The 18450-nt window shown below is 41.5% G+C and overlaps 1 protein-coding gene across 1 annotated transcript; it reads left to right on the top strand.

Moving 5' to 3' along the window:
• The first annotated feature begins 3049 nt into the window (after nucleotides 1-3049).
• On the top strand, nucleotides 3050-7263 carry CDKN2C (cyclin dependent kinase inhibitor 2C). Its single transcript, XM_080921644.1, has 2 exons — nucleotides 3050-3282; nucleotides 6494-7263. Exons 1-2 carry the CDS (start codon nucleotides 3154-3156, stop codon nucleotides 6869-6871), a joined length of 507 nt encoding a protein of 168 aa, XP_080777770.1. The 5' UTR covers nucleotides 3050-3153; the 3' UTR covers nucleotides 6872-7263.
• Nucleotides 7264-18450: the final 11187 nt, after the last annotated feature.

Below are 18450 nucleotides of genomic sequence, written 5' to 3'. Positions count from 1 at the left end.
AAAGCACCCTAAACATTGGCTTTTCTTTACTCAGTTATTCAGCAAAGATATTTTATTTGATGGAAGTCATAACACCTCTACACCCATTTTTATACAGAATGTGTACAATGTTATTCTTCCTTGTATTTTTCCAAGCAAGACACTATTACATTCTAGAAAGCAATGTTTATAAATCTGGATTAGTGCCAGTTATCACTTTACCAGTGCCAACGTCCTATCACAGCTTCCAGATAACTAAAAACTCATAGTTCCCAGAATGATCAGAAGTACAGTGTACATGGAATCCTATATATTCTGTTAAAATGTTTTAAAAGAAGTTTATCCCTTTGTTATTACCTGATTCACAATACTCAGCTTTAGTTATCTACAAAATTAGCTCTGATCCTTAACAATTTAAAGAAACACTGCCAATTTCTTGTAGTTCCAATTTTCCCAAACAGCCAACCTGTTGCTAGATGACTATCCAGATGTCTCTGGCTTGTTTGAATACTTTCACTTTACTCCAAGGAATTGCGTACAGATGTTACTTGAGATATATGTACCCTAGCTGGTTCTAATTAGACCAGTATGATGGGGGGGGGGGGGGGGCTTGGTTTCATTTTGACCACTGAATGCATCATTGCAACCATGCTGGTATTTTTCAAGCATAAAAATATAGAAGGCAATAATCTCATATGCCTAAACGAGAACGTCAAAAGTACAGAAAATTGATGCTGAATATGAAAGGAACGATATGGGTAGGTCCTTTTACATTTAGACCACCATCCCCATCTCCACCTAAAAACAAACAAGCCTCTGTGTAGTGAGGGAAAGAAATCCCCCAATAAAGTCATAGCTTTTTAAAACTTTATTTAAGGTTAGTTGCATTTCTCTTTCCCTCGAGTTCATATTTTCTTAGACCCTGGAACTTTGAGGCTTCGAAATTCGTCAGGATTTCTTCTTGCAGCATGCTTTCAGTTCTCATAAAACTCAAGTCTCCAAGACTTCTCTGCCTTGTGACGCTGTCAGCTGGGTCGCTTCTGCAGCCCTGGCAATGACCTGACAGGTGCCAAGGCCTGTGGCAGAGAGCAAAGGAGCCCATCCAGAGCGCCCCCGGGAGGAGGCAGCAGCCCCGGGCCAGGCCACTCGAACTCGGCGAGCCTGGTCCCCATAGCCGAGGAGGGTCGAGCCGCCCCGCTCCGGCAGAGGAGACGGCGGGAGCGCCCGCGCTCTCCCCACCCGCCGGCAGCAGGGCCGCCGAGCCTCTAGGGCCTCAGCCTGCACCCGCGGCCTCAGTTACACCACCCAGGTCCCGTACGGTAGAGGCTCGGCGTCGCCGACTCGGGCCAGCTCCAGAACAGCATCCCCGGCCCGGCCGAACCCACCCCGCTTCGGCCAGCGGGACTAGCAGAGCGGGAGAGCGGGCGGGAGCGCCGGCGAGCCCAGGCCCAAGGCGGGCAGGGGAGGGCGCCGGGCGGCGAGGGCGGAGCGAGCGCGCTGCGGGCCACTGCGCCGCCCGGGCGGAGGGCGGGGCGTGGGCGGGGCCCGGCCTTCCCGCTCCCGCGGCGCCCTAACTCCGCCGAGCCTCCTTAAAACTCTGCCGTTAAAATGGGGGCGGGTTTTTCAACTCAAAAAGCGCTCAATTTTTTTCTTTTCAAAAAAAGCTGATGAGGTCGGAAAAAAAGGGATAAGAAACCGGCACCGTCCCTTCAGGGGCAACCGTAGCAGCAGTTGCTTCAGCGGAAAAAGAAGCAAAGGAGGGAGGGAAGGGAAAGATCCTAAAGGAAAGACGCGCAAGTGCCTGTAGCGGGGAACGGAGCAGCAATCAGATTTTTGGGGGAGTCGGACTACAAAAGAAACTGTCAGCCGCGGCTCGCCACCGGCCGGCGCAGCCCGGGTCGCCTCCGGGACCCAGCTGGCTGGCAGCCGCTGTCCTGTCGGCGGCACAGATAGGGGCACAGGCCGGAGGACCGCCAAGAACGAACTTGCCAAGTGGCACCGAGCGCCCGAGCTGCTGGGCGGCCGCCAAGGAGTCGGCGGGACTGGCTGCGCCCGGGATCTGTGGCGACCGCTCCCACTTCCAAAGACCCTTCCCATCATCGGAGGCCCCGGGAAAATCTGAAAGGGAGGGAAAGACAGCGGCAGAGGCGACGGCCGCCGCTCGGCGAGCGCTTGCACTGGAGAGCCTGAGCTAGCTCGGCCGTAGGCGGGAAGTTACTGGTGAGCTGGCCCGGTGCAGGCGCGATGCTACCGCGAGCTGCCCCAGCGGCTGGAGCCCCATAGACGCCTCCCTCTTCGCCCTGCACCGTGCTCAGGCTGCCGGGAGTCCCGGGACCCGGCGGGGCCGGCATGACGGGCTTGGCGGGGTTCTGCCGCACACCCACCAGCCTCCGGAGACCCGCGCCCTGCCCGGCTCCCACGGCCGCCGAGGCTCGGCGGGGCTGCGGCAGCCCGGCGGGCGGGCTCCGGAGGCTCTTCTGAAGACACCCAGCCCGCTGGGGAGTCGTCGAGAGTTGAGGGCTTCAGAACTGCTCCGGTCTGCCTTGGGCGATCATCTTTAACCCTCCCGAGCACGTCAGCATCTAGCCAGCGCGGCGCTCTGCTCGCGAGCCGCACTCTGGACTACCCCCTTCGGCGAGACGGATGGAAAGTGAGCCCTGTGGAGGACCTGACTCGGAAATTCTGCCTCAAGTCACCACTGTGAACAAGGGTGGGTTAATACCTTTTCTACTCTCCAGTACGTTTTCCTTTCGCGGTGTTTTCTGAGCTGACCTAGTCCCGTAAGTCTCCGCAACATCCTCCCGGCAGAGCTGTGAAGCTTAGGTACGTGACAGCTCTGCCTACATCTCACGTCCATAGTAATTAATCAAGAAATGCTTCTGTGTATGTATCTCTGTTGAATCACCAGAATTCTTCTTAGGGGTTAAGCTAAAAAGCTAGGGAAGGAGCCCCTCTCCAATGGGCTCAGTTTTGCTGAATAATCACGTGTGAATCGAGGGGCGGGCTTTTGGCAGGCCGACCTTACTAGTATTTACTACCAAGCTCTACTCCAGATTAACCATCCCAGTCCTTCTGTCAGCCTCCGATGCCATCATGCAGCCAGATTAGGAGCAAAGGAAAGGGGAAAAAGAGAAGCAACTAATTATCTTTTCCCGATCGTCAGGACCCTAAAGAATGGCCGAGCCTTGGGGGAACGAGTTGGCGTCCGCAGCTGCCAGGGGGGACCTAGAGCAACTTACTAGTTTGTTGCAAAATAATGTAAACGTCAACGCTCAAAATGGATTTGGGAGAACTGCGCTGCAGGTTGGTATCCACAGAGGTGGGGAAAACAAGTTAATAAGACTACCCGAGCTTCTAAAAGGACAGCTTTTAAGTTTGGAGGGGTACAGATCTTCACTGTTTTAAAACCTGCATGGTTGCCATATTTTATATCTTTAAGTGGCTCCAACTCCCCAAATGACGTACTTTGGAGAAACTAGTCAAATCCAATAACAACCTCGATATCAAGAGAACCCTAGGTTTGGTCATAATTTTTGGAATGCTTTTGTGACAATGGAGGTTTTAAAGAAGTCTTATCGTCGAAATCTGTTTGTTTTGTGCAGTGTTGTTTTAGATAGCTCTTCAGGCACATTATTATGATTATTATTTGAAGTAAATACACAGCTAATAGTGGTTTTCACCTATTTTGATCCTAATAATTGACTTTGAAGTTAATTCTCTTGACATCTAGGCAGGTTGTTTTACCTTCAGCTGCTTCACGTGTTAACAAACGACCTCTCCTCGCTTGATATGGGATAGCCTGGGCACCAGGACAGGGTGTACATTTTCACAGTTAATATAATACTTAACCCACCCATTCAGGAGTGAGGAGAAATCAAAAGGTTGAACTTTCTAATCAGAGCCGAGAGCACTGGTGGTTTGCTCTAATTTTTAGTAATTAGATTTACAGGCAACAACTGACACATACATGTCCAGCTGCCAAGTATGTACCTGATAATATTTCCCCCTCCAAAATGTTATCATGTAACTTTGCTGAAAGGCTTAGAAGCAGAACATTGGGAAAGTGATCTCCACGGGTTGCTTCTGTGAGTGTTCTGATGGTACTCCTGGGAGAGTTTCCCATCCAGAAGAAGCTTTTGAAAACCCACTGGGGTAAGGGCATTCGAGATTTTTGTTTCTGTTTTTAAAATTAGAAATATAAGTGGCAGGAGATGCCAGAGGAAGCTCATCGGTCTCTATATTTTAAATCAGAGTACAGCTGGCCTTACCAAAACCTGCTCTCCGGAGGAAGCTTATGCAGAAATACTAAAATATTTATCTTGATTCCGGTAGATTAAATAAGGGAAGGGTTTTGTTTTTGTTTTTCCAGCTAATACTTGGTGGTGATAGCAATGCCAGGAACTCCAGATACTGAAAGGTTTTCTATTGAAAAAAGACGAGGGCAGTTTCACAGAGTATGAGCCACTTCGTCTATGCTCAGAAAAAGAGAGCACAGGGCAAGTGGGTAATTAATATAATTAAACTTTGACAAACATTTAAAAATAACCACCCAATTTTGTTCCTATTAACAAACTTAGATAATACCCACTTATTATAGCTTAATATCAATACTTATAATGAAACAGGTACACACAGATACGAGTCTTTTTCAGTATACATGATCCTGACTCTGAAAGTGTGTCATCAGAGATTTCTTCAAAATCATTTATACTGTCACTCTCTGCCAAAGATGGCAAATGTTACTCTGTGATTGTGCTTTTTACTCAACTGCAGAAATCTTTTCTTCTTTACTGTTGTTTTTCAATCAGAATAGTCAAAGAGTTTCATCATACATTTGCTTTTCGAAGATCTAAGGTGTCTGTTTCTTATTTTGCTCACTTTAAGTCTTTAAATGTGACTAAAGTTTTATGGAGATGTATAAAAATTAATCTTTAATAACCAGAAAATATATTTCATGGGGATTCTGGAAAAGTAACATTTGAACCATTTTTTTCTACAGCCTTAAGGGAAGGGCTGACAAGGTTTACTAAAGAGGAAACTTAATATCTTCACAATGTATGTAGCTTGTGCTCATAAACTATTATTCACTCTAAATATATTTTATTAATTTGTAATATCTTTTAAAACATTTTGAAGAGATTTAATCAACTTTGTTCATATTTTCAGGTGGATTAGTGTTTAATTCTAATAAATATTGGGTATCTAGTAAGTATTACTATATTATTATATAACTTAGAGTCTTATGGATATACCCAAATATAAAGAAAACCAGTTTAAATGCTGGGTTTTTCTGGCATGTTAATGAAAATATTTCACAAGTAAATTAAATATACTTTTTGCTCACAAGTGCTGTTATACAAGATATTTTTACTTAGGAGAGATTTTTGACTTAAAGATATCTTTTAAAGTATACAACTAAACAACAGTAAATAATTCTTTGCAGTATAAAATATTTTGAGCCTTGATAGCAAGTATTGGTACTCTATTCTGACTTTCAAAACAGTGGCAGTTTACAAATAGCTATTCTTATATGTAATGAGTGCAAATAGAAATTAGACAGGGCCGCCAGTTGGTTATTAAATAATTCAAACCACACGCATCAAATGTCTTCCTTTTACTTTTTGCTCACTTGAATATCAGAAAGCTAGTTAGAACTTTGAGAAATGCCAACTAATATAGTAGGATGGCCATTTGATTCTTTTCAGGACTGGTAGCTATGTGATCATTTCCTCTCTGATAAGAGCCATATCACCCACCAACTTAGTTCAAAAGAAGTTGATATAATAAGCAATATAGAACACAGTGGCTTAATTTACTACCTTAATGACCTTAATAATACAGTAATATTCTGTGATTTGAAATGAAGTCTAAGCATAAAATACTTTCAGTACTTAATATTTTAGCCTGTAAAGAAAAAAAAGCTAATTCTTGGAAATTTCAAGCATATCTGTTCAGAGGGGCCTTGTTAAAACTAATCATTTAAGAAAATGCCAACTCTGAGATTTTAAAGGATCCAATCTATAGGAAGTGACACTTATGTGGGAGGTTTAAAGACTCCTATTATTGGTTTTCAATAGCTAATAGGAAATAAATTTTTATCCTCATTTAATCTTTCAGAATTAATGCCCCAGGCATATTTTATGAGCATGAATAAACAAACAGGAGTCCCTTTACTTAAATGCCAAATTACATTCCTTTTTTTTTTTAAGGAATTCATGAAAGGAAAAAAAATCACACAAGTCTCATGAAAGATAAAGAACAAAATTAGCGATCAAATTTATTCATGTTGTAGGAATTCTGTTTTATTGACCAATTTGTTGTACTACATCTGGGCTCGTTTAGGATAGTTCATCAATAAGCTTTCTATGTTTACTAGCCCTCCAAACTGTATTCTATGGGTCTTCTTCAAGAACTGAATCAAAAATAATTACATGACTAGGACAGATAGCTGTCTTTAAATATTGCTGTGGCTCAAGCGCTGGAGGGCTTCTCCCATCTTTAACTTCTTTCCTAGGTTATGAAACTTGGGAATCCGGAGATTGCCAGGAGACTTCTCCTCCGAGGTGCTGATCCCAATTTGAAAGACCGAACTGGTTTTGCTGTCATTCACGATGCTGCCAGAGCAGGTTTCCTGGACACTGTACAGGCTTTGCTGGAGTTCCAAGCTGATGTTAACATCGAAGATAATGAAGGGAACCTGCCCTTGCATTTGGCTGCCAAAGAAGGCCACCTCCCTGTGGTGGAGTTCCTTCTGAAGCACACAGCCTGCGACGTGGGGCATCGGAACCATAAGGGGGACACCGCCTTGGACTTGGCCAGGTTCTATGGGAGAAATGAGGTCATCAGCCTGATGGAGGCGGAAGGGTCTGGGGGAGCCTCGAGCCTGCAGTGAGTGCGCAGGTCCTTCCCACTGCCTTCACTGTGTCTGATAGTGCTGGCTGTCCTGTCTCACTATCACTTATTAAAATATAGGGTTTCCAGTTTGCTTTGTTTTCATATTTTAAGCAGCTAGTCAAATCCTTTGAAATTGCCTAAGAGGGAATCTTACTACAAGTTTATGAAATATTTAAACATCTTTTCACTGTCAAAATTCTGATTTCTAACATGTAATTGCATATAGCTATGCCTTTCTTCTGGACATTTTATCTTTGATTTTTTTTTTTCTTTGCTTACCCTTTGCCATTCTCAATGTCTGACTTGGAGACTTTGTTTTAAAAAATTATTTGTCCTGTTGCATCTTTTGCCTAATTAAAACACGTTTTTTTTTTTTTTTTCCAGAAGAAGACCACATTTGCCTGTGATTTTTTTTTTAAAAACTTCTCTATAACCCACACACAAGTTGCCACTTTGTAAGAAATGTGTTAAAGTTTATGATAGCTTAAGTCTTTACCTTAGAGAGGAACACATTGGAAGCCTGGTTATAGTGTGCCTACAGTGGAACTATTCCTTTATCTCCTTCCTCCTGCCCTCCCAAAGCATTCACTGGCTAGCTCTGCTCTTATTAGTATTTTGCTTTCAAAAATATATGAACAGCAATTTTGAGATCAGACTTGAAATTATTTCAGTATGAATTCCTTGTAATGTCCAACTACCCCCTTTTCTCTAATGTGAGTCAAACAGCTGAAAGGTCGGTTTTGGAAATAGCAATTTAAAAACAGATGTCTGCTCTAAAAAGTGACTCTAACCATGCAGAAGAGAACACCATTGAGGTAGTGCCTCCCTTACCCTTAGCTTAGGTGACTTTTCAAAACCATAAAATGAAACAACTGCTTAATGTATTTCTCAGGCTTGTACTGCTTGCAGGGAAACCAGTGCAACACTGGCCTTTCCCCATAAATGTCAAAAAATGCAATACTATAAAATGTTTAAGCATTACAATATAAATATTGGTATTCATGATGGGAGACTAAAAGAATCTCAGCCAGGAAAAATGTATAAGTGATATTTAAAGACCATAACTACTCAGGGTCTACAGGGTAAGAAATATAGAAACTTTCACAATACACAACAAGCAACTCTTCCATATGGAATGTTACTCGTTTTCACAATTTTTAAAAACTAACTGAGTATAAGGTCTTTGGGGGAACAAGTTTAACTTAATAAATTGTTTGGAGGAACTAGACACATCTCAGATTCCCCCACATCTGGTACTCTCACTGTCATGTTAAAGATAGTCACCAAAGGATGTCAGTGCAGTGACCATTTATAAATTTATAAATGCTGCATTCATCATCTGCCACACAAACAAAGATGTTTTATGTGGAAGTTCCCTCCCTGGCTTCTTAAGCTCTCTGCCTTCAATTCAAAAAGAACAAACTACTTGAAGGTTTATTGAGGGCATGGCTCTGATGTGAGCCTTTGCAAAGGCTGCAAGGGCGGAAGGCAAGCAGTTCTCATTGGCTTATCTTCTCCTGTAATATTAGAGAACCTGGGATCAAAAGCAGAAACATTTGCACTGCGAGTTAAAAAACTGCATCCCCTAAACTGAATGTAGAAAGATCTTTACAATTCTACATGAATTGACCCCCAATGGCAGCAGGACATTAATCTTTGGAAACATAGCTTCTTGGCCTTTTGGCTAAGATCAAGTGTAAACTTAAACTTTTGAAGGTACACATCGAGACACTCCAAAGGGAAAACCTTTCAATGTGAAAATGGACTCGATATATAAAGTAAGCATAGTACTGTTACTGAAGGCAAGTCCTTAAAATCCCTCTTACACATTGCAACAGCGAAAGTGGGCAGTACTAAATTCCCAGTTTAACTGACTCGAAGTACCACATTTACTTTACCCCGTGATGTGAGAGTCACCTTTAGAGATTTCAAATACAAAGGCACTGGAGTCCATAAAGCAAAAGAGAAGGACTGGCAGTGCTTTGTTCTCGGGTGGTCTGAGCACAACAGAGGGAGAGGACGCCCTATCTCTTCATCAGCCTAAGATTTGCTAGTCATTAAAACATCCCCACATTACCCTGGCTCCTCGCAGGAAGTAGCTTTGCTAATCTGAGTATTTTAGAAATGAGTTATGTGGTCCCCCCTCTAGGAAATATGAAAAGCTATCCAATCTCTCAAAAACCTCGACAGAACTCTTGAATAAGCAGAGAAGAGAGTGTGCTGCTGAGCTTAATGGGGTCTGAATTACAGCGAGCTCGGGTCGGAAGGAGTCTGAATTTATTCAGGTGCAGAGTAAGGATGAAAAGGCTAATTGAATAGAGTGCCCGGATCCCCAGGGGACCCTGCTGTATTAAAGATAGAGGTTATGAAGTAGAGATTTGAGCTCAGGTTTCTTCACTGTGCCCTAATCCACACCGGACACTCAGATCCAGTCTTTGGACAGTAAACTAAATCCATAAAGTGTGTGTGTGTGTGTGTGTGTGTGTGTGTGTGTGTGTGTGTGTGACAGAGTCTCCATCCACAGGTACCAGAATCACTAACCAAAGTGCCTTTCATCTCATTCCTCTAGTGAGTCAGTATTTTTTTTTTATGAATATCATTCATTAGGCAGTGCTGTGAAGAGCTCTTGCACACACACACACACACACACACACACACACACACACACACACACACGGGCGCGCCACTTTGAGAAACTGACAAATACATAAAGTATTGTTTCCTGAGAAAGCAATCTACTTGGCAATATAATTTACTTTATCTTGATCATATTGAATGTCAGAATTTGTGGCCCGGGACCTTCAAGTTTTCTGTTGCTCTCACCAGGGTCCAAAAACAATGACAACTATCACAGTGCTGGAGCAAGAAAGGGTCACACTTGCAAACCTCCTGAGCTACCTCCGACAAAAGACTAGAGAGGAGAAAGCCTCCTGTTAGCGTGTTAGCGGGTGCTACCTTTTTACCAGGCAGTTTTATGCAAACCGACCCACGCAGGCACTTAGTGAGAAGCTGAAAAACAAAAATCCCCGCCTGAGATGGGGTAAAGCTCTGTCCAGAGCCAACCCCAGCATCTATGAGGGGCTGCGAACACATCTTTTGTGTTTCAGACTTGAACTAGTCTGGTTGCAATAGGGAAGAAGCTGGAGCCGGGCGATCCTTCTGTGCGCGCAGAAAAGCCCTGGGGTGGGGGTGGGGGAGCTGCAAAACCGTTAGCTCACTTTTTTTTTCCTTCCTCGCAAAGGTCTCTTTTCTCTTCTCTTCCTGTCCAAATATTTCAAATTTCCGCGCCTTAAATAACAGTCTCCTTTTATTTAGCTAGTTTCCTCAGCAGGTTTGGCCGCTGGCTGGTTTGGCCGCCCCTCTATGGACTCGGGATGCCTCTCGCACCTCGGTGTCTCCTGCAGCCCCCACATCACCCCGTGCCCAGCTCGCGGCACAGAGAATGCGCGCGCGAGCCACAGCCCCTGTCCTCCGCGGCCTCGTTTGACCTGGCTGTCCCGGGCACCCGGAGCCACCGAGGCTGCCCCCAGCCCGTTTGGGAGCCGGCCTGTCTCCCAGCCCAATTTCCCTCCGTTAGCTTTAGGATGCCTCCGGCTTGGGGCTTGGAAGCCCACAGCCCTGCAGCAGCGAAAAGCAAAGGGCACGAGGAGAGCTACAAAGGAGGCCAGTGGCCGCAGCCCAGGCCAGCCCCCAGCCGCGGGTAACCTTGGAGGCGCCCTCCAGTGAGTGAGTGCGCAGCGATCCTGGCTAGCTGGCGCACCCCGAGGGTCAGGAGGAAGAAACTGGGAACGGGGAAGGGGGAACCGGTCCCCCAGAACCCTGGGAGTTCTGGCGACTGCGGCAGCCAGCTCCGGGTGCTGGCCCTCCCGCAGTCCTCCGGATTGGTAGAGCTGGCCCCCGGCTGCGGCCAGAGGGCGGTGCGCGAGCTGGGGCGAGCAGGCCGGTGAGCGCCTGGCTGTCCGCGGAGGTGAGCTGGCCGCCCGAGCGCCTAGCGCGCAGCAGTCACTCGGTGCACTAAAACTAGCTCTCCCTTCCTCCCGCGGTGATGACAGCTGAAGACAGTCTGGCTTCCCAGCCTAGCGTCCAACTGCTAAGGAGACAAATTCTGCTCTGGCTTCTTACCGTCTTGGACTATTCACAAAACTGACCCCATGGTTTTGGTTTTCCTCCGTAAATTACTAGACATCCGGAAACGAAAATGCTCATTCATTCAAAAAAGACCCCAGCCTGAACGGTGACCTTCGCGCCTGGGATGCGCAGAACACCTAGGAATATGGTTTTCTTTTGTGTGTGTGTTGTCAATTTTCAGCAGTGCCTCAAAAGAATCCCCCTTCTCTCCCAACTCCCAGATCTGGATATACACTTGGGAAATTAGGATTCCAGCGGGATATTTTGCCATCTGTGTAGAGACACTGTGTGGACTTCAGGTGTTAGGATGTGGCTTTGGAGTTTTCTGTGTTGTCTTTAATTCTCAGCAGACATTTTAAAACAACAGTTTGGTCTCGGCCAGCAAGTGAGCAAAGGTTGTGTCCCTGCTACCTCAACACCTGCAAAAGCACAAGTGGAGCTCATAGTTTGCTTCCCAAGTTCTAAAATGGATTCTGAGCCTTTCCAGAGAAATCCGCACATAGAAGGAGGGGAACCTGAGAACAGAGGTGTACATTGTAAAAACTGCACAGGTACTGTACTAAAACTGTCTCGCCCAATCTCTGTGTGTTTCTGTCTCGCTGATCAAAGCAGGATTTCAACTTAGGCCTACTCAATAATTTTATATACAGCCTTTTTCCTCTTTCCCCACACTCCACTCCTCCCTACCCCCCAAATACAAACAACCAGCCAAAAACAGCAGCTCTTTGGGGGAGGAAGTAAGAAACCACTAATTTCTCTCCAACTACACTTCATTTCTTCTGAGTCCTAAGAAGAAATCCTACTTCCAAGCAGTTCTAGGAGAGAAACAGTTTAACAGAGCACATTTAATTGGTATAATTATAATGACATTGTCTTTTTTTTTTACACATAAATAATGGAGTTTTTGTGGTTGCTAAGTGAACACCCGATTTCTCCCCAAGAATATTTGGACAAGGAGGCTTCTGCTTTTAGTATTTCATCAGTACAGCAAGTCTCTTAGAAAAGTCTGGAACTTTATCTTAACCATAGAGAGCAGTATCATGTTGGCCGATTTTATGTCTGTGCCCTTGGTTTTCAAATTAGTTACATAAATAGTGAAAGTTCCATATAAAGGCAAAATATCCCAACATCTTTTGATGTTGGATTTTTAACTTAGAACTGCAACTAAATTATCAGCCATATTAAAACACTGTCCACCTCCCTGCTCCTGCTCAGAGCGCTGTGTGCACTTGCTGAAAAAGAGGCCTGTTATGAATTTTAAGTGTGTGCTTTGGAAACACAACTCCCTAAAATTAAAAAAGGAAAAACAAACTTTCTGGTCTCTAGGAACAGTCATACTAGTTGGCAGTTCATGAACAGTGTACTCTCACAAGCTCAGAGCCGTTGTGCTGCATAATTGAGGTCCTTGGGAGTCCAAATGATTCCTACCCTAGAGCTATCTCCTTAGATGGTTTCACTGAGGAAAATGAATGCCCTCAATGAGGCAGCAGCACCTGATGTGCCATCAACAGTTAGACAGTTTGGACCAACATTTATGGGCCACTTAAAAATGTCGTGCATTTCATTCCTTTGTCAGGTATGGAACAGGTCTGAATAAATATCATCACCTTAAAAAAAGGCCTAGAACAATTAATTTTCTGATCAATAGGAATCTTACAGTGTGGTGATGATTCACAGTAATATAAAAACACTCATGTATTAGGACAAGTGGTCACATTATTAAATTGAACAGGGTCTGATGATCCTCAACAGCACACCACTTACTCTCTGCCTCAGTTTTTAAATAACAATAGTAGGTATTGTAGTGTGTGTGTGTGTGTGTGTGTGTGTGTGTGTGTGTGTGTGTGTGTTTTAACTTATGTTGTATTCCTCATGAGAAAAAAAAAAAAGAGTTGAGCATCTCAGTGTCTGTTCTTCAATGTTAAGTAAAACATAATTGGGAAAAGTATTTTTTAAAAATCATCTTACTCTACTAGCACTGTAAGCTTGCTTGTATTAACTTTAAAGTGCCCCCCCCCCCGTTTTCCTTTCATTTTTTTTCTTCACATTTTGGGTAATGAACAACAACAAAAAGATAGCATGTCAGTAGAGAGGCCCATGTTTTAAAAAGTGCCTTCTTCCTCAGCTGTCTCTTAAGAATGACTTGAACTTTAAATATTATACTCAGTGATGTTAAAGAGTGGTTGCTATTCCCACAACTACAAATATGCCCTGAGGCTATGAGTAAAAAGCCTTGGTCTGTACTTTATTGAAAGTAAAGATAAAAGTAGAGAAGTCTGAACACTAACTCACAGCAACCATGTATTTATGTTTTGAACAGAAGTTGGAATGCAAAATGTACTTAAGATTTTACAGATGCTACTATTTTTTTTAGCATAAAATCAAGATCTAGGAACATCTTGAATGTAATTTGTGGTTTTCAAAAACAATTTAATACATCTTATTTGGCATATTAAAAAAATGTTGGTTATCTTAAAAGATAAAAAGTTAACGTGAGGCAAGTGGGGTCTCTGTCAGTTCAAGATCAGTCCAGTTTTAAGAACCTGTCTCAAAAAAAAAATTAAGTCATTAATAATTAAGGGGAAATATGCAAAAAGGACTTCAGTATCAAGGCCCAGTTGCTTTTAAAAATAAATTATCCCTGCAGATAAATTATGTAGTTTAGTTGTATGCTTAATACTTTATAGCTACCTTTTTTTTTTTACTCCTAAGTATTCTTTGTAACCACACAGTTAGTATTGAGCAGATAATTAAAACAATGCTTTTTAGTTGTGTCCTACATGGATATTTTTTATGTATGTGTATTTTCATTGAGATCCTTCTTACCAAAATTTTATATTGAGCAGATGGACATTTTAAACAAAACTACCAATTCATTCCACATTACTTTTAAAAGGTGTTATTGCAGTTCATACAAATATGAGCTATACTTTTTTTTTTTCATTGTAGGTGAGCTCATTTTCACTGAGGGTCCAGGGAAGCGTGTAAGTTAAAATCCTAGAACTGAAAGCACTGAACAAGTCTTACTTCTACCTGGGATTATTTTGAATTCTTGTCATGGGGCAAGTATATAACAAGCCACTGAACATTTACAGTTAAGGAATTTCAAACACAAAATCAGAATCTTGATCACGTCAAGAGGACAAATAGATATTTTAAATATTTTAGATAGACATAGCCATAGATTAAATATTAATTACATAATTACATAAATATTAATTACAAAAAGTTTGATAAGGAATCCAAAAGCAAGGCCAAGGATGAGCAGTAAAACATGCCTGTCTGAGAATTAAACACAAGGCAAATAATACCAGCTTTTTAAAATGCATCACTGTAATAATATAAGCAAATTTAATTTTCTTATATGGACAGTTTTCTAGTTTCCTATGAAATTTTCTACTGCTTTCATTTGAATAATGTTTCAAAGATACAGTTAGAAAAGAAACACTATTATTTATAGTCATATCTATAGATTACATATATGTTTTTTTCTTACATATAAAAAGCATATTCTGTCCCAAGCTAGCAAGATCAGCAAGCACCATCCTGAAAAGCTTAGTGGATATGGTTGGCCATCTGGTGTAGACTTAGGGCCTGTTCTGTGTGAGGCCAGCATAAGGCCACATGGGAGAGATCACTGAACTGGCTAAAGGCTGGCTAATTTGTTTAAAAGTAGTCAAAATGGCTCCAAGCTATTACAGAGTGTCCACAGTTGTTGAAATATACCATGTATTTACCAGAAAAGCAAGGAGCTAAATACAAAGAGGATCAAATAAAAAATGCATCTTAGCTCAAGTCAGACATAGCTAATGCCATAGGAAAAATATTAAGATGAAAATATAATAGAGAATTGTTTGTAGCACTATGAGCTAAATGCCAACCATTGAAATTCTGTTTAAAGGGCTTGTTGTTTTAACCCATTTTAAAAACTGAAAATGTACTCTTCTTCAAACATGTGGCTATTATCTGTAAAAATATTAATTCATTAATACTCTGATCCTCTTTTTTTCTTGTTCATCAGATTCTATTGAAAGACCTTGTAGCATAACCTAAGGCCGGAAAATGAAGTTTCTGATTACCAACATAAAAGAATTAAAAAAAAAAAAAAAAAAAAAGACAGTGCTCTCTAGGGAAAATAATGTCTCAAAATAAAAGGATGGAAATAGTATATTTTTTAAGCAGAAAAATTATACAGAGGATCAAGGTAATATTTTCATCATTTCTATTCCAAAGTATATTGCATTGGACAAAAAAAAAAAAAAAAAAAAAAAAAAAAAAAAAAAAAAAGCTCCAGAATGACAGTGACATTAAATCAACTAACAGGCAAGTCACCTCTCACAAAACCATCTATTAATTTGAGGGAAAGGTTTTCTGAGGAAACTCTTTAAATTTCCTTTTATTAGATTAAAAGATTACTGGAATGAAATATGACTATCCAAAACCAAAACCCAGCAGACTCTGTGTAGGTCTCTGGTAGCAATTTTTCTGAAAGATTTCTGAGGCTGTTTCAATGTAATTAGGCATATATTAGCATTTGGAAAAAGTTCTCCATAAAACCTTGTTGTTATCATTTGCAGACTAGTAAATTATGTACACATACACAGACATAAATGGTGTAGAATAAATATCTTCTTTTTTAATCTTAATTTATTTGCTTATTCACTTGGTGTACATTTTAACGAGACAAAAGAAACACATAAGTAAATTATGAATATTTATTTTGCATCTGTATTTTTTGTTTAATATTCATAACTCCTTCAAGGCAGGGGTTGGGTTGGGCCTCCTTTAAAAAAAAAAAAATCCCATTCTCCCAATCAGAAAATTCAGGATTGATAGAAAGTGAGCACTTGTCTGTAGACACAAGCTGGTAACCTAAAAATAGCACAAGGATTCAAATTTTTTTTCTGACAGATGGAAAGATTTTCACCAAATTGGCACAAATAAGTCAAGTGGATAATCCTGTGTCACGAACCCATCAACATGGTCATCTAATAGGCTTACGATAATGGGACCATAGGCTTTCTGCATTTGAAAACTGGGAGGAACAACCCCTCACTTTTCATGTTCTTGTAAAAGAGCAGCAAAATGTGTACAAAGACCCTGCCTCTCAGTAAGCCCTTAATAAACCACAACTATTACTAATCAACCACAAGCAACAGAAAACACAAACTTCTTTTTGTTTGCATGCTTTTGTTTTGAGAACTATTTTGTAGGTCAGGCTGGCCTGAACTCATGACAATCCTCTTGCCTCGGTTCCCAAGGTTACAGGGTTCTAGGTATGAGCCAGCGTTGCCAACTAGGAAACCCATTGTTGACCTCAAGGGACTTAAAAACGATTTGGTTAAATAAAGTTTCCGTATGGCATGCAACCTATAGCTGGAAACTAAGTGAGACACAGTAAGTGCCTGGTGATGTGTGCTCGAGATTGTACTGACAGAGGGGCCTTACTAGGGAAAACACGGGGAAGGCTGATGATACTGATTTAAGTAACCTACCTCTGGATACCTCAAAATAACCATCTTGTCATCTCTCAGTGCCTTTATCCAACAAATACATAGGTTGTGGAAGTGGCTACAGGGAGAGAATTTTTATAACAAGATCATATATAAATAAACATTTGAAAGACACCTTTCATTGTTTTGGAATGGGTAACTGTGATACTGATCGAACTGTGACTAGAACAAATTTTGTAATCATTACAAAACACGCTCCATCACAGTAGTTAGTATAGGAGGGTCAGTGGCTTTAGAGAAAAATGACTTATTATGGCATTTGTTGCCTATCTCACTATGAAATAGCTACTTAGCCCTTGTGACCTTTATATTCCTTATCTGCAAAATGGGCACAATACTGTTTACAGGACTAATTCGTTTAAGTGGTATTTATTAATATTACCTAAAAGTCTGTTAATAAAGAGCTTTCCTGTAACATCAGTCTAGTTATTGTAGTCAAAAAGCAAAGACAGTCTGTATATATACAGATATATACATAGTGTTAGCCTTCAATCTAAGCATTAACAAAATGGAGTCAGAGAGATGGCTTAGTTGGTAAAGAGCTCGTCACACAAGCCTGGCGACTTGAATTTGATCCCTACAGCTCACAGAAAGGTGAAAGGAAAGAATAAACTTCACAACGTTGTCCTCTGATCTCTACACAGGCACATACACCCCTACACATCTTATACACACATACACACATACATAATATCTCATACACACATACATACATCTTATATACACATAAGAATAGTAAATAAAATTTCAGGTTAAAAATTTTAAATTAATTAATGAAACCTTTAATTAAGACTTAGAATTACCACTCCAAGCAACTTGATATGCATCTGTTCAATATATATGTGCATCAGTTTAACTAGCTATTGTGTAAAGTACTGCTCTTTAGATTTTGTGTGTGTGTGTGTGTGTGTGTGTGTGTGTGTGTGTGTGTATTCATCTGAGAGCATGTGCCTGTGTTCTGGGGGGTGGGGAGGGTGCTTGTGGAGTCCTGTAGGTACTGGCAACTGAGAGGCAGCCTCTGGTGGGTTCTGGGAACTGAACTTTCACCCTCTGCAAGAGTAGCAATCACTCTTAACCATGGAGCCATCTCTCCAGCCCCTAAAATAATTGTTCTATATGCTGAGTATGTATGGTGAATTAAAATAAACAGACCATTTTGTAAAACTGCCGCATACAGAGTACAATAAAACACGGAACCCAATTAAGGCAAACAAATTTGGCTTGAAATGTACTAAGTACCTGAACGACACCAAGTTCTTTTTTTTTTTTTTTAAGCGCTAATCACTGTTCAAGACCAAGTAGACATCTATTTTCACAAAAATGAAGATTATTCCATAAAATCATTCTAGAACAATACACATCCCAAGTATTTTATACACTGATGTATAAAATACTTTTTAGGATGTGGAGTTACAGCCTAAGAAAGTATGAGAGGCTGGGCACCATGGTACACACTTTTAATCTCAGCTTTTAGGAGATAGAGGCTGGCAGAATTATGAGTTCAAGGCTAGTCTGGTCTACATATAGAGATCTAGGCTATTGGGCCTTTGTATAAGACCCTGTCTTTAAAAAAAAAAAAAAAAAAAAAAAAAGGAAGGGAGGAAGAGAAAGAAAAAAAAAACATAAGAAATTTACAGAGATCAAAAATAAGGGACGAGAACCCTAATACCAGCTGCTCCCAAAGAACCTTGACAAAGCCTTGACGTATTTCTTGAAGTTAGGAAGAACAATAGAAAGTAATACCAAGAGTGAAGAATGGATGTACACACTCCATACAGTTGACTGTCGTTAGCACAGAAGGGAATGAAGGGCTGATAGAAGTTACCACATGGATGAGCAGTCAGACATCATGCTAAGTGAAGGAAGCCAACACGAGAGATTACATATTGTGTGACTTCATTAGATGAAATGTTCTTAAGATGCGCTCTGCAGTAGA

This window comes from Micromys minutus (assembly GCF_963924665.1).
Source record: "Micromys minutus genome assembly, chromosome: 9".
Classification (NCBI taxonomy): domain Eukaryota; kingdom Metazoa; phylum Chordata; class Mammalia; order Rodentia; family Muridae; genus Micromys; species Micromys minutus.
Note: the sequence above shows the minus strand (reverse complement) of the source record. Positions and strands in the feature narration are given on the sequence as shown.

Coding starts and splice junctions, on each gene's coding strand:
- CDKN2C (XM_080921644.1), top strand. CDS start 3,154: ATGGCCGAGCCTTGGGGGAACGAGTTGGCGTCCGCAGCTGCCAGGGGG. Junction 3,283..6,493: donor TTGGGAGAACTGCGCTGCAG/GTTGGTATCCAC, acceptor CTTCTTTCCTAG/GTTATGAAACTTGGGAATCC.